The sequence below is a fragment of the Phaenicophaeus curvirostris genome, chromosome 20 (genome assembly GCF_032191515.1).
Source record: "Phaenicophaeus curvirostris isolate KB17595 chromosome 20, BPBGC_Pcur_1.0, whole genome shotgun sequence".
Taxonomy (NCBI): domain Eukaryota; kingdom Metazoa; phylum Chordata; class Aves; order Cuculiformes; family Cuculidae; genus Phaenicophaeus; species Phaenicophaeus curvirostris.
Genome location: NC_091411.1, coordinates 11,785,850 through 11,798,801, shown reverse-complemented (window position 1 = coordinate 11,798,801; position 12,952 = coordinate 11,785,850). Strand labels below are relative to the sequence as shown.

The 12,952-nt window shown below is 41.9% G+C and overlaps 1 protein-coding gene across 10 annotated transcripts in view; it reads left to right on the top strand.

Annotated features, from left to right (window-relative positions):
• The window catches only part of DENND1A (DENN domain containing 1A), a 175,661-nt gene that overhangs the window by 139,731 nt on the left and 22,978 nt on the right, over positions 1-12,952 (top strand). For 5 of the 10 annotated variants that reach the window (XM_069873541.1, XM_069873537.1, XM_069873540.1 and 2 more), the window contains exon 19: positions 3,421-3,552. In XM_069873541.1, coding sequence (XP_069729642.1) covers positions 3,421-3,552 — 132 coding nt within the window. Of the gene's footprint in view, positions 1-3,330; positions 3,553-12,952 lie in introns of all 10 variants that reach the window. The other 5 variants (XM_069873538.1, XM_069873532.1, XM_069873531.1 and 2 more) reach the window with 1 other exon arrangement.

Here is a 12,952-nt window from a genome sequence, read left to right as displayed (position 1 = left end):
AAATGCTGATATAACTGTGACGTTTGTATAAAAGGCAGGGGAAAGTCTTGTTCATTTTCTGCTTTGTTTTATTGTTATTGTTGGTTTCTTAGTCCTGCAAGCAAGCATTCCTTTTAAAAAACATACAAAATATACAAATAATGGCCCAATTTTGTTTCATGTTCCATACTATGTTGCAGTTCTGTAAGTGCAATGGTTACACACAATCGGTCAACAGGCACATTCACAAGATCCCCATGAGCAGTTGACACAGGCTGCTCTACCTCTCCTTTCTTCATTAAGCCTGTTTTCTCTCCCATCCTCTTCTCCATTTTGCACACAAGATGGGAAGTTAACTCTAAATGGAGGTATCGCTCTGTTTAAAGCAATACAAATGGCCAACATAGTTTTGGCCACCCTTATATTATTTTTTAATCTCAATGCCTGTGCTCTTCTGTTGACCGGTTAGTGCATCCTCACCAATTTTCCTGTAGAATATTGTATTTTTCATGTATTTACTTACTCGTATGTGCAAGTGTTAACGATGCCAGAATTTTAAACAGTTAAATACTTGATTTTTGCCAGATTTGGGATGCTAGGCTTTCATCTTCTAAAGATGACCTGAGGTTATTTTTAAACTGAACTTACTATCCACTGCATTTTAACATATTATTTTCCATTATTAACACAAAAAGTATGCAGGCCACTGGTAAGGAAAAATCAAATATAAACATCCCTTTTCCAGTTTTCGCTGCCAAATATGAGCGGCTTCTGTGCAAGACAGAATTTAAAAATGCAATAAAGCTCGAGGTCTGCTTCCTACAACTCTGCATAGCAATGGTGACCTCTTAAATATAATCAAGAGCCCATTTTGCCCTTGGTCTGCTCCAGTCTTGGGTTTGAATTGCAAATGGGAAATGCAGGATTGACCTGTTGAGAGGTCACTGTGGTGTGTGTAAGGTCCTTCTTTAATATGATAGTAGAGATTGAATGGGGCTCTATTTCCATCCCTTGTTCATTTGTGGTGCAGTATTTCAAAGCAACAGAAATAGTTTTCAGAGGATTCTTATGAGTGATAGCAAATAATTGTTAATAGATACAGCATGGCAGCTTTATTTTATATCTGAGACAGTGCTTTCTGCTTTTCTTTTTCTTTCTCTTCTTTTTTTTCTTTCTTTTTTTTTTTTTTAATAAAGGCTGCTTTTTCTATTTCACGAATGGACCGTGGTGGTCAAGTCACTCTGTTATTGCCTTGTTTGAAGCTTAACTACATAGAATTAGGAAGAGGGAGGAATATGAACGGTACCGTCCTCAACTTTCAGTAAGGAGAATGTAGCTTACTGAAAGCTTCTGGATAAGACAATTTATATAAATGGTTGGGCACTTGGCGTTAATGTATTCAACATTATTTTACTTACTAGAGTCCTGCGTGGCTCTCGTTAATGTCTGTTATCAATGGGCTGTTGCCAGGGCTTTCTTATCAGTACTCATTTAGAGGTTTATAAAATAACCTGAAGAATCCTTCTGGACATTCTGGAATGTGCACTTTCCTCTTCTACTAGACAGCATTTATAGTCCTTTACAAAAGGTCCCTGGCAAAATTACTAACGCATATTTAAATAGAAGAAAACCTTATTGAATTTACAGGATAAACTTTACATATCTGTAAATACCTATCTTATTCTCTGAAGTTTCTCCTTTAAAGTAAATAAGTAGTGCAGATTTCACCTGAAGAGACAGTTGTTAGGGGAGGCGCTGTTTGTTGATGGGGGTAATTATGGATTGTGAGAGATCATTGTTCTCTTGTTTTTGTGGGGTTTGTCTCTGTCTTGTACTCCCCATTGACTTCTGCATAAACTTTTTCACAGTGCTGGGAGCATCTGCTGACAGGGCAGCTCAGGTGGTTCTGAACACACTGGGTGCCTTTATGGCAAATGCATCCCAGGTCTGAACATCAGCACACGTTTAATATGGCAATACCTGTATAGGAAGCCTGTATTTGGTGTTGGTACATCTCAGAATGGAACACGTTGCTGCCATGCCTTGTGAGATTCCCAGTGGACTGGTTCCCCTGCTAGCTCGCTGCTCTTCTGGAGCTGAAGTATGAGTTCAGCAGCAGCTTATCTTTCTTGCCATTTAGTTGGTTTGGGGCTCTTTGTTACTAATTCAGTGTACTTTGTTGATTTTTTTGTTAAAGACGAGGTGGCATTGTACAGCTGGAGGGTGGGGGGGGCAAAAAAGTTTTTCTCTCTAGTTTGACCTTAACAAGTTGTTAATTTCCCCACGATCCTCATGCCCATATCAGTGAACCACTGCTCTACCAGCTGGATCTAAAAAGTTCTCTCAGCTTCTCTGTGGAGCAGACAAAGCCCCTTAGAAAGTCCATCCAGCTTTTTGTTTCATTTGACCTAAACGCATTAGGTCAGTCTGTGTCCAAAAGAACCATTTCTAATTGGCCATCAGCTTACACGTCTCATTATTGTACCTTAGCGAGACAGAAACTTGAGGGGGCATGTCAAAGGTCAGGGAATCAAAGCGATGTCTGTGGCAGCAGCCACCCTTAGGTCACTCTTGCAGAGCTACAGTGTGTGCAGGTTTCTCTCTATATTTACCAAGCATTATTTCCTTGACATTGTTGCAAAGAGATGTAAGGTTCGGGGCCCACTGCGTTACAGACTGCTTCTCAACTGACTTTCAAACTCTTTTCTCCTTGTCCGATTCCTTCTGTCTGCGTGCCTTTGTCTTCTTCAAACCCGTGTTACATATATCGTACCTGCACTGGCCAGGTCTCCTAACCTAGGCTGATGGGTCACCTCACTTCTGAAGGTGAGCACTGATGTCAAAAGCAAAGGCAAAGCACAACAAAAAAGCATCCTGCCAAGCAGCAGTTTGTTTTGTACGATCTCCTGAAGGCGTACTCTGTACACAGACTCCGAGGTGAAATGCAAAGCGAACTAAGCTGTGAGTTTCATCTCTACTTGCCACTTCCACGAGTAATTGTTCTGCCACAGATGATTCTGTGAAGTATGTAAATAGAATTACTGCTTTCACTGGGGTTTGTGGAAAGCAGAGTGGTCCTGTTCCTGGGCTTCTGTTGAATTCGTTCCTAAAATAGAAATTTTGATTTATGCTTTATTTTCTCCCTATGTATTTTCTGGCTTTTGCGTGTTTGAGTCAGACGTTTTATTCATAGAGTCATAGAATGGTTTGGGTCATGCGACATTGGTATGAGGAGGAGAGAGTTGTTGTGTATGAGCTCTGGTGGACAGAAAGCAATGAAATGTTTTATTCTAACGATGTTTTTTTTTTTTTGTACTGTGGGTTTTTTTTCCCTGACATCAAAACCGTTAGTCAGCATTATCCTCTAGTGTCTCCTTTGTGCCCCTTGCCCTTAATCACGAGTGTTCCTGGCCATGCTATTCACCTTTTCCCGCCGTGCAGGACATTGCTGAGAACGGCTGCTCCGCGGCGCCGGAGGAACCTCTGCCGAGGACGGCGCCCTCGCCGTTGGCTGAGAAGAAGGACCCCAAGTTGAGAGAAGATCGCAGGCCAATCACAGTGCACTTTGGTCAGGTATGTCTGGTGCGAGGTCTCTTTACATTGTGCGACTCGGCTAAAATAGTTCAGAGAAAAGTCACCGTAATGGATATGTCCCTCGTTTCATTACGTTTTGTAACTGAATTATGTTATTATAGATTTATTTCTGTGGCATCTGTTTAAATGGCATTCTAAAGACCTGTTTTTTCTGGGGTTTGCTGATTCCTTTTGTTCATATAATGATTTTTGAGGAAAAGAATTTCTAAGCAAGTTTCTAAAGCCTAATTATAGCAGTTTTATAAACTACTTTGCTGTTCTCATAGCACACAAAGTGCTACAGCCCTTAGGACTGAAGGTGTATGATTTAAAATGTCCTCTGTTACCTAGCCAGATCATTAGTGTCAATATGGAATATCCAACCATTAAAGCATTTTAACATTCTCTGAAAATTAAATGTGGTGAATTAAGATGGAAAAATCTATTAATAGCTTATTAGTGTACACCATTTCACTATTGACAACTGAGCTACACACATTAGCTACTCTGATAGTGTTTCTTTTGATACGTCTGTAAAACAGTGAGTTTGGTTATGTTTTTTTTTAAAGTGCTAATTATTTAGAAAATGTAGCTGCTGTGATTTTTCATGGAAAAGCACACAGTATCTACTATCAGTTTACCAGTGTTCCCCTATTAACTCTAGCTTGCGTCAAAAAATAACAATATTTGTGTTCAGAGTTCTCTTTTCTTTCTCTGTAGCTATTTTTTACAGTATTATGATCAGAAAATGGAAGTAAATATCTGATTTCTTCCTTGGAAACATATTGTGATTTAAAAGCAATTGTAAAATAAGTGGGAACTATAAAATGTGAAGCAAACCACATTTTTAGTTGAGTATCTATTAATAGAAACTAGTCAGTGTCACTGCATTGACTGCTTTGCTATCAGGTAGAGCTACGCGAGATATAATCATTGCTCAGAGCAATATTGTCTGTATCACTTTCAAATTAGATTTGTTTCTTTCAGAACTTTCACCGCTGTGCTAAATGCAAGTTCTTGGGGACTTCTTTTAAAACAGATTCTCTTCCAATTAAATATTTGCAGTAGCGATTTATTTTTCTCTTGCTTTCTGTGCCAATATCGTTGAGAGGAACTGGGGCTACTGGAGAAATGCAGCCATTGAGCTCCAGCAGGAAAATGACATTTCATTTAAAGCAATCAGAAATCCAGCTATCATCATCATCTACTTTTAGTTTTTTCCTTTAGATTTTTATGAAGGTGCAATGGTTCAGGCGTCTTGGTAGATTAATGAAATAGATAATGGAGTGGAAAGTGCAAATTTAAATTCATGAGTTTCTTTTAATGGTTACTTTAAAATTTTTTAATGATCGCTTTCCCCGTGTCAAAAGGAACACACGCCAGCTTTACCAAAACACTGGCTGTGGTGAAAGGCTCGCTCGCTAAATGCTTATTGCTGTCATTACATTACAAATGTTGGTTTCCAAAAAATGATCTAACTCGGCGGTCGTAGGGCTATCTCGCTTAGAGCCTTTGTCCTTTCTTGGGTCCGTTTTACCGAGAGCCCGATGCCACAATGAAAATTAAACCATACTTGCATTCAGAAGGAGATGATGTCCAGGTTTATGAAATATAAATTAAGGCTTCGTGGAGGAAAAAAAGCAGCAAATGGGAGATGGCTTCTTAGTAGTGATTAAAGGGAGAGATTTTAGAGTCACTTTTAACTCTGTCTAGAATACAGTAGGTGGGAACAATTAAAAAGCCACAAGATCTCTGAAATAAGGGCTGTTTGTGCATTCACAGTTCTTATAAACTGAAGAGGATGAAAGAGGCTTTTTTCTCATTGTCACTTGCTTTCTGTGTCTGCTGGTATTGTGCGAGTGTATATGGCAAAGGCAGACTTTTTTAAAATGCATGCATGCGGATGAGGGTCAAGCCCCGTGTATCAGTAATGCAGTAAGGCTCGTCCGTAGCACTGCAGCGCGAGAGCTACCAACAGCAGCGAGATGCTTTAATTGAGACATGCTGTCAAAGTGACAAACACATTTGCATACAGTCTATTTATTTTTGTTGGAAAGGTCTGCAGTCTGCTGTTGGTTGAACATTCTTAATCAGCTCGCTGTAAGTGAGCCGGCAGCTAGCTGTCCTGTGCTAGGTGCTTCTCTTCATTACATGACAGATTAGCTAAAGGGGGATGGGCTAGCCAGCCAGCAGCAACCTTTAATTTTAACTCATTATCTCTCACCCTATAGTGAGGTGGTTTCTAGCTTCTCCAAACACAGTTGTGTGTCTGCAGTTGTAAGGCTATGGAAAACAGCAGTAAAATATCTGGAAATGTCTCTGAATGTACAGCGCCTCGGCTGATTGTTCTTAAAAGTTTAGCAGTAATTACCCAGCCGGATGAGATTCCGTAGTGTTGTAGCTCATCTCGGTGGCTGGTTATCAGGCATTGTTTGAGAGGGCTGTTTGTTCTGGAAGTGTTTTAACTGTGGTTTCCATAATACTAAGATGTTGTGGAAAAGCTCTTCTTGATCCTGAAAAGGATTTTTGCCAGATATCCTAGGGCAATGCAATAACGATTTAAACAAAGCGTTTGTAATAAGATGGCGTGAGGAGACCAAAGTGAAAGGGTGTGACCACATCTTTTTGTCTGGTTTGACTTTGCATGCTGTTTTCGCTTACTCGAGGTGTACCTTTAATATTGACCCTCGGATCAACCAAATCTTAGGAGCTGTCATCACGGACTCTGAGACGGTGCAGCACTACTCAACAAGTACCAGCAAGTGAGGGTTAGTGAGTGGGGAGAAGAGGAGATGATTTTCAAGCCAAGAAAAAGATTCACATGAATAGTATATGGTACTGAACGATATTCTTTTTTGGGGAAAAGTAAGGTTAATTGCAGCAGAAGATACAATGCTATGGAGAACATCCTTTGTGAACATCTTGTTATTGCTCGCTTTCTTCTTGCCTTTTATGTTAAAACCTGACCAAAACTTACTTTAACCATCAGAACCCATGCTGCGTGTTCACCTGCCGGCATCCGCTGCCAGTGCCATAGCTGTCCTTGGGCCCTTGCGTTTCCAGAGCGTTTCCAGAAATATACCTTTTCTTAAAGGTATATTTCTTAACATGTCTTTCTCTTAATGAAGCTTCTGCCTCCTTCTACACTGCTTCCCATGCCTCCATCCGTAACCAAGCCTTCACTCTATTCCTCTGACACCTCACATCGACTGCTTCTATGAGAGCCTCCTCACTCATCCAGGACCATTGCCTGTGCCCAGTCTTCTCTTCGGTCTTTGGAAGGCAGTGTAAGCACAAGACGGGGTGAGCCTGGATTCTTTAAAAACAAACCTGTCCTTAGGAAGGTTCTTTCCCTGGAGCTCTTACACAGTCAGTAGCACAGCGGATCTAGTACGATTACAACAACAAGTGCTAAGTTGCCAGAAACGTCATTCATTGGGAAAGGGTATAATTTCATCAGGAGCAAGTTTTACTGGCAGTTCTGTTCAGCTCTCTGATTATTTCTGTTACAGTTTGTATGGGTTTTGTCAGCTTAGGTGTGTTCCTGTTTCTGTGGCTTATTTTTATTTACCAGCAAATAGAATATTTTTTTCCATTTATGTACAAAAAGGTAAAGCTCAATAGGGCACGAAGGACTCTTTCAAGTATGCCTTTAATTAAGAGATTCAATGATGTTCCATTCTGCATGCAAACTAGAGAGAATTAATATTGTGGAGTCTGACGTAAATAACTATGAAACAAATGGAAAATGTGCTAAATCAGCTTATCTGCCTGTGAAAAGACTTGTCCAGGTTCTCTTCCTAGCTGACTCTTACTGCTGTTAACCTTTCATGGGCCATAAAATGGGAATTGCCAGCTTATTTGCTGTAAAGGAACATGTTCGTTTTCCCCATTCATGATCTGCACTTAGACAGGCAGAACAAACAACTCTGCTTTGTCAGGCAGGTTTCTTCTTCAAGAAGATTAAGCATTAAGAGGTCAGGGGTAAGATGGGGAGAAAACCAGCTAGCTACATTCCAGAAATGCAAAACTGGATCACTGAGGCCAGAGGCAGCCCAGGGAGGGATTATTTCCAGGGTAAAAGAGATGAAGTCGGGACGGGAGGAAGGCTCCTTTGCCAGACCCTGTGACTCTCTTCACACCCAGGTGCATTGGAACAATAGCAGATTCTCCTGGATCACAGCAGGCATTGTGTGGCACTGAGGTAGAAACCAAAGGGGAAAGGGGAAAACAAGTTCATTTTCTAATATTTGTCCATCTGTATGCTGTGGTTGCACAGCCAGCCCCCTGTTCTTGCCACTCTGAGCTGTTCTGACAGTGGACATGCCTTCATTAAGGAAACAAGCTTCCATTCCACTCTTCCTCACCGATGAACGGTATGGTCTCCCTGTTCCTTTCTGCTGAGCCACGTGGAGTTTCCTTTCTTCCCTCTCTCTATTTGATTCTTTCTGCATGTAGTGGAAGTGTAAGCCTAATTCTTTGAAATTATTTTGTCTTCAGGAAACGTATTTTCTACCCTCATTTCTTCTCACTTCTTTCTTTGACTGTTACTTTCAGAAAGGAATTCACGGCTGCTCAGTAAAAGTCACTGTGACAGAAAGGCAAATGTCTTGGCCCAGAAGCACTTGTCTATCTAATGTCTGCTTGGGACTCCAACGTCCCATCAGATTCTTAGGGGACGCTGTTCTTAGGAAAGTAAAAACAGTGTCAATGGACGAACAAATAATTCACTTGATTAACATTCTGCTCTGTGATTTGCAAGATCTATAGAAATGGGAGTTCACAGGATAGGAGCCTAAGAGACTTGCACTGTTGTCATGGGTCTAAGTATTTGACAAGTGAGTCCTGGGTCTCTCTTTAGGAAGACGTGTACTGCCTGCCGAGCACCCACAAAGGTTGTGCCTCTCATGCACTCACTTGCCAGTGTTTTCTAACGAACACCCAGCCAGCCAGGTCATCTCCTGCTGTTGCAGTGATGCAGTGGGTGTGCAGCTCATCCTCTCTTGGAGTTTAACTTTGCAGTGAGATTACGTGGCTGCAGTCCTGCATCCAGCAGATGCGTTCATCCCCAAAAAGGCACATTCTGGACTATGGCTTAAAGTGTTTTCCAAATGTCTTGACATTTCAAGTGCTTCTTAAACAACACTTGGCTGTATGGAGAGAACAGTGGGGCTGAGCCACCCTCCTAGGACTCTGAGACAGCAGCAGCCACTCTACCATCCACAGAATTGCCTTGTTAGTTCCGTTGTACTGAGGAACCCATAAATATCTGGTGAGACTATCTTGGTCCATCACTGCTGGCATGTGGAAGAGTTGTGCTTTATAAATAATACATGCGTATAAAATAAATACATCAGTACATGCAAAGCTAACCAAATCACCTGGACTGACAACTTGAGAAAAGCTCAGAGGGTCTTATGGATGACTTGCTTAGTGCATCAATGTAGATCAGCATCCAGAAGCTTCTTATGTATTGCTTACGAAGTTGAAACGTGCAGTAAGGCCAGAACTGTCTGAATTGACCTCTGGCCCCCTGGATTAAACTAGGAGATTAAAGGGAGAGAGAGTGTGAAACATATGATTCTTCTCACTGCCAACCTCACTGTGACTGCTTGCTTGGCCAGGCGTTTGGATTTGCCCTTCGGAGCTGGACTGATGAATACTGGGTAAAACATTTGCGTGGTGCCGTGCTACAGATAGAGGAGCTGAGTACTTTTGTGCGGAGGAGTAGTCCACTAATTATACAGACTTCCTCAGTGGCCTATGAAGTTGACCAAAACAGCTTGTCATTGCTGTTTATAGAACTCCTGAAATGAGGGACCATTTTATTTTTTCCTCTATACAAGTATTCTGCTTGCTAGAGAGGAACAGCTGTTAAAAGGTAATAAGGGATCTGTCCATTTTCTAACATTTTAAGTCACGCGTGTTGCATGATCTCCTTGATTTGAATTCCCATGTCAGGCCCACAGAATTCCCTATGTAAAGCTGACAAAATGACCAGTTAAAAAAGAAAGCACACACAAAATAGCGCAGCTTTTTAGTTTATATTTAATATTGCATTGCTGGATTTTCTGGTATTTTAAATGAAAAATATATGTAGTTAGTTCCATGTTGACAATGTCCTTGAGGATTTGACAGTGAGATTTTCCAGCAGTTGCTCTTCGTTAGAATCCTGGTGGTGTTTAATAAGGCAGCCGAACTGCTGGCACCTTCGGTTCTTGTTTGTTCTCCGAGGGCTCGGGGCTGCTGCAGTAAGCACATCGACCAGGGCTGATCATTACAAGGGCGTACGCCACCATGAATAAAAATGTCACACGTTTTCCCATCTCGCAGCGGTACAAAATGTCAGTCCTGTCAAACAGACATTGCAGGTAGCAGTGAGCAGTCAGTACAAATTGGGAAGCCGAATATTCCCCCAGCTTTCTGATATTCTTCATTTGAAGCAGAAGAAAAACAGTTGTTAACCTATTAGCTGTGATTTTAAACTCTGCTGAGATAGTGGATGGATAGACTTTAACACATGGGGATAAATATATTCCTGGGGTCTGGGATTTTTTGCAATGTGTCTCTCCATCCATGTATGTTGAAAAACAGGCAGAATGAAAACAAACCGCTGCAAAATATACCTCATTTTGGTAGAACTCCTTTAGAAATGTGAACATCATCTCAATGAAATTCTCTCTCAAACCCTTCCCTGTTTCATCTTGGTGAATAGTTCTAGAAAGAAAAAAAAAAAGAAACCCACCTCCTTGCTGTTTTGCTAATAATCCAAAAAGGGCAGGGTTCAGTGAGTTACGGGAGTTTGCTTTCATGGTCCTTTCATCATGCAGTGATATAACAGCCAATCCTTATTTATTCTCTTTCTGTAACAAGTTCAAGTTGTGTGCTTTCAGGCTGAGGCACATCCTGCAGTGTAGAGTCTATGGGATATGTTGTTTTTTGGGTGTCAGACTTGCCGTGGTACCAGGAACACCCCTGAGTGCTCAGTTACCTGTCTGGGATTGAGGCACCATTATTGTCAACATAGGATTCTGCTGTCATTGCAGGGCCCAGGAAAATATGGTGCAAAACATGAGGAGCAAAAGAAGTGAGAGAATATAAGAGAAAACACAGTGATGGTACTCGGTCACCAGTGGTCACCCCAAGGGGTGAGGGGAGCAGGTAAAACAGGCTGCAGTGCTCTGTAAACACGTATGTCAAAGAAATTTGCTTAGAAGTCCATTCTGTGAGTGGAAATGCCTTTTTGTCTCTGATACATTCTTGGCACACAAAACCAGTTTGTGCGTTTCAGCTAGTGAATCGGTGGCAATTGCTCCTGTACCCAAAGGGCACCGATTGCTGAAGCAGGTTCTAAAAGGAAAGCGCAGCACGGACGCTCCTGTCAAAGCTCTTCATCCACAGAGCAGTTGGAGAGGGGCTGGGTGGGATGCTCCAGACTTGTGCATCCAGCTGCCTGCAGTGCGGGTCTGGGAAGCAGCTAAGGCCACGCTACATGTAAACAAAATAGGAAGCAATGTGTGAGGCTTTTCTGAACCAGAATGACTCTAGAGTGAATTAAATATTTTGTGTTCTGGAGGCGTCTGTTTCCTGTGGGAAGAGCTGCTCGGGACAGAGAGCTTCACCAGGCACCTGGGATCTGCGCCAGGTAAACAAGAGGCTGTTGACAGTCAGCTCCTCTGGAAAATGTCAGGAGTCTTCAAACTGCAAAGTGTTGAATAACAACAGTTTGATGCAGTTCGGGGGGTTTGTACAGTGTGTTGTAAGAAGTGAGTGTGTAGATGGGAGGAGGTCAGGGTTTATTTTCAAACGCGCAGCAGATAAAAAGTGAAATAGGAGAGCTAAGTGGTCACAATCTCAAATTGCATTGATATCATCTCTCATGGGCTTTGTACTGCTTGTTTGTGTAGGATATGAACTTCCCTGTCACTGGAGCTAGGAAGCAATCAGAAGTCTTGACAGGTCTTTAAACCCCAGATACCACTACAAGTTAAGTGCTACTACATGATATTCCTTCCATCAACTTCGTATGAGAACCACACTACTTAGGAGCATGGCCCAGATGTCTGTCTGCTCAACACTTACTGCACACATCGATACAGGTATCCATCAACATCTCAGCATTCTTCCTTTTTATGTAATTGCTGACAAAAGAAATAAAGTTCTGTTCAGTTCTCCAGCACAGGGGTTTATTATTCAAGCCATGTGTTTTTAGAATAGCAATGGTTATAAGCAGTAATGATCCACAGTAGCGTATGTAACCTGTGGGTTTGGGGTTCTGTGGCCCTGGCACTCTTCCGTAACAGGCAGATTACGAGGCGCAGCTAAGGGCCTGTTTGCTTCATCCTGGGGAGCCATTTAACTGGGTGAGATATGCCCGATCCTGGTATCGTGCTCCTGCTTTCATTCATGGCTTTAGGAGAGATCTACATCTGGTTAGTACCCTGCAAGTCCTAGATAAGTCCTAGATTTATGGCATGTTGTAGATTATAATGTTTAATATTTTAAAAGTTATCTATTCTGGGCTTGTTTGTACAGAATGAGATTAGTAGATGGGCATTATCAACACTGCCAAATGAGGATGAGCCAGCACTGCCCTGTATCTAGATGCACCATAAAAAGACATCTTTTGCCCTTGATTAGGAAGGACACAGTTTGTAGCAGCCAGGCGAGAGAGAGGGACCAAAGGCAGATTCTGAGAGAACCCTTCTCTTCCCCTTCAGTAAAGAGTGAGTTTCTTCTCAGTGGCTTTGGAATGGGCTTGTGCATCATTGACAGTACCCCGTGACACCAGATAGGACTCAGACACCTGAAATAAAGACCCTTGTTCGGTATTAGGAAAAACAGGAGCTTACAGGCACCTACCTTGCGTTTCCTTCTCTCGCTGTCTGCCTTTCTGTTGTGTAATGGAAGGTTCCTTGCTAGGAAGGCAAGGAGATGGTCCATGGTTTTGTCAGTAAACTAGGCAGAGGGTTTCATTGTGGCAGTGACAGCCCCTTTTGCAATCTCTTGGCCCAGCTGTAGGCATTGCTACACTTCTGCCACATTCATTCTACCTTCTCCATCTACAAGATGGCTTGAAGAATGAGGCATCCCTTAAAACATGGAGATTGTTTTTATCACAGGACCCAGCAGGTTTCTGTTGAAGTTATTTCAGAATGTAAATTAAAAATATATACTGTAAGGCATGCACTGTTCTTGTCATCCCGGTTTGTGAGCTGGGCATATGGGAGTATGTAAGAAGTAGTGTGTGCTGTGCAGGGATATGGATGGATAATAAAACGGCTGCCTCGTAGACTCCATCTGCTTTCCATACTGCATCTTTTTAGGTACCATACATTTTTCAGTGTTGTTATTTTCTCCTTTTTTTTTTTAATTGAGTGTTCAGTTGAGGTCCAGCGTA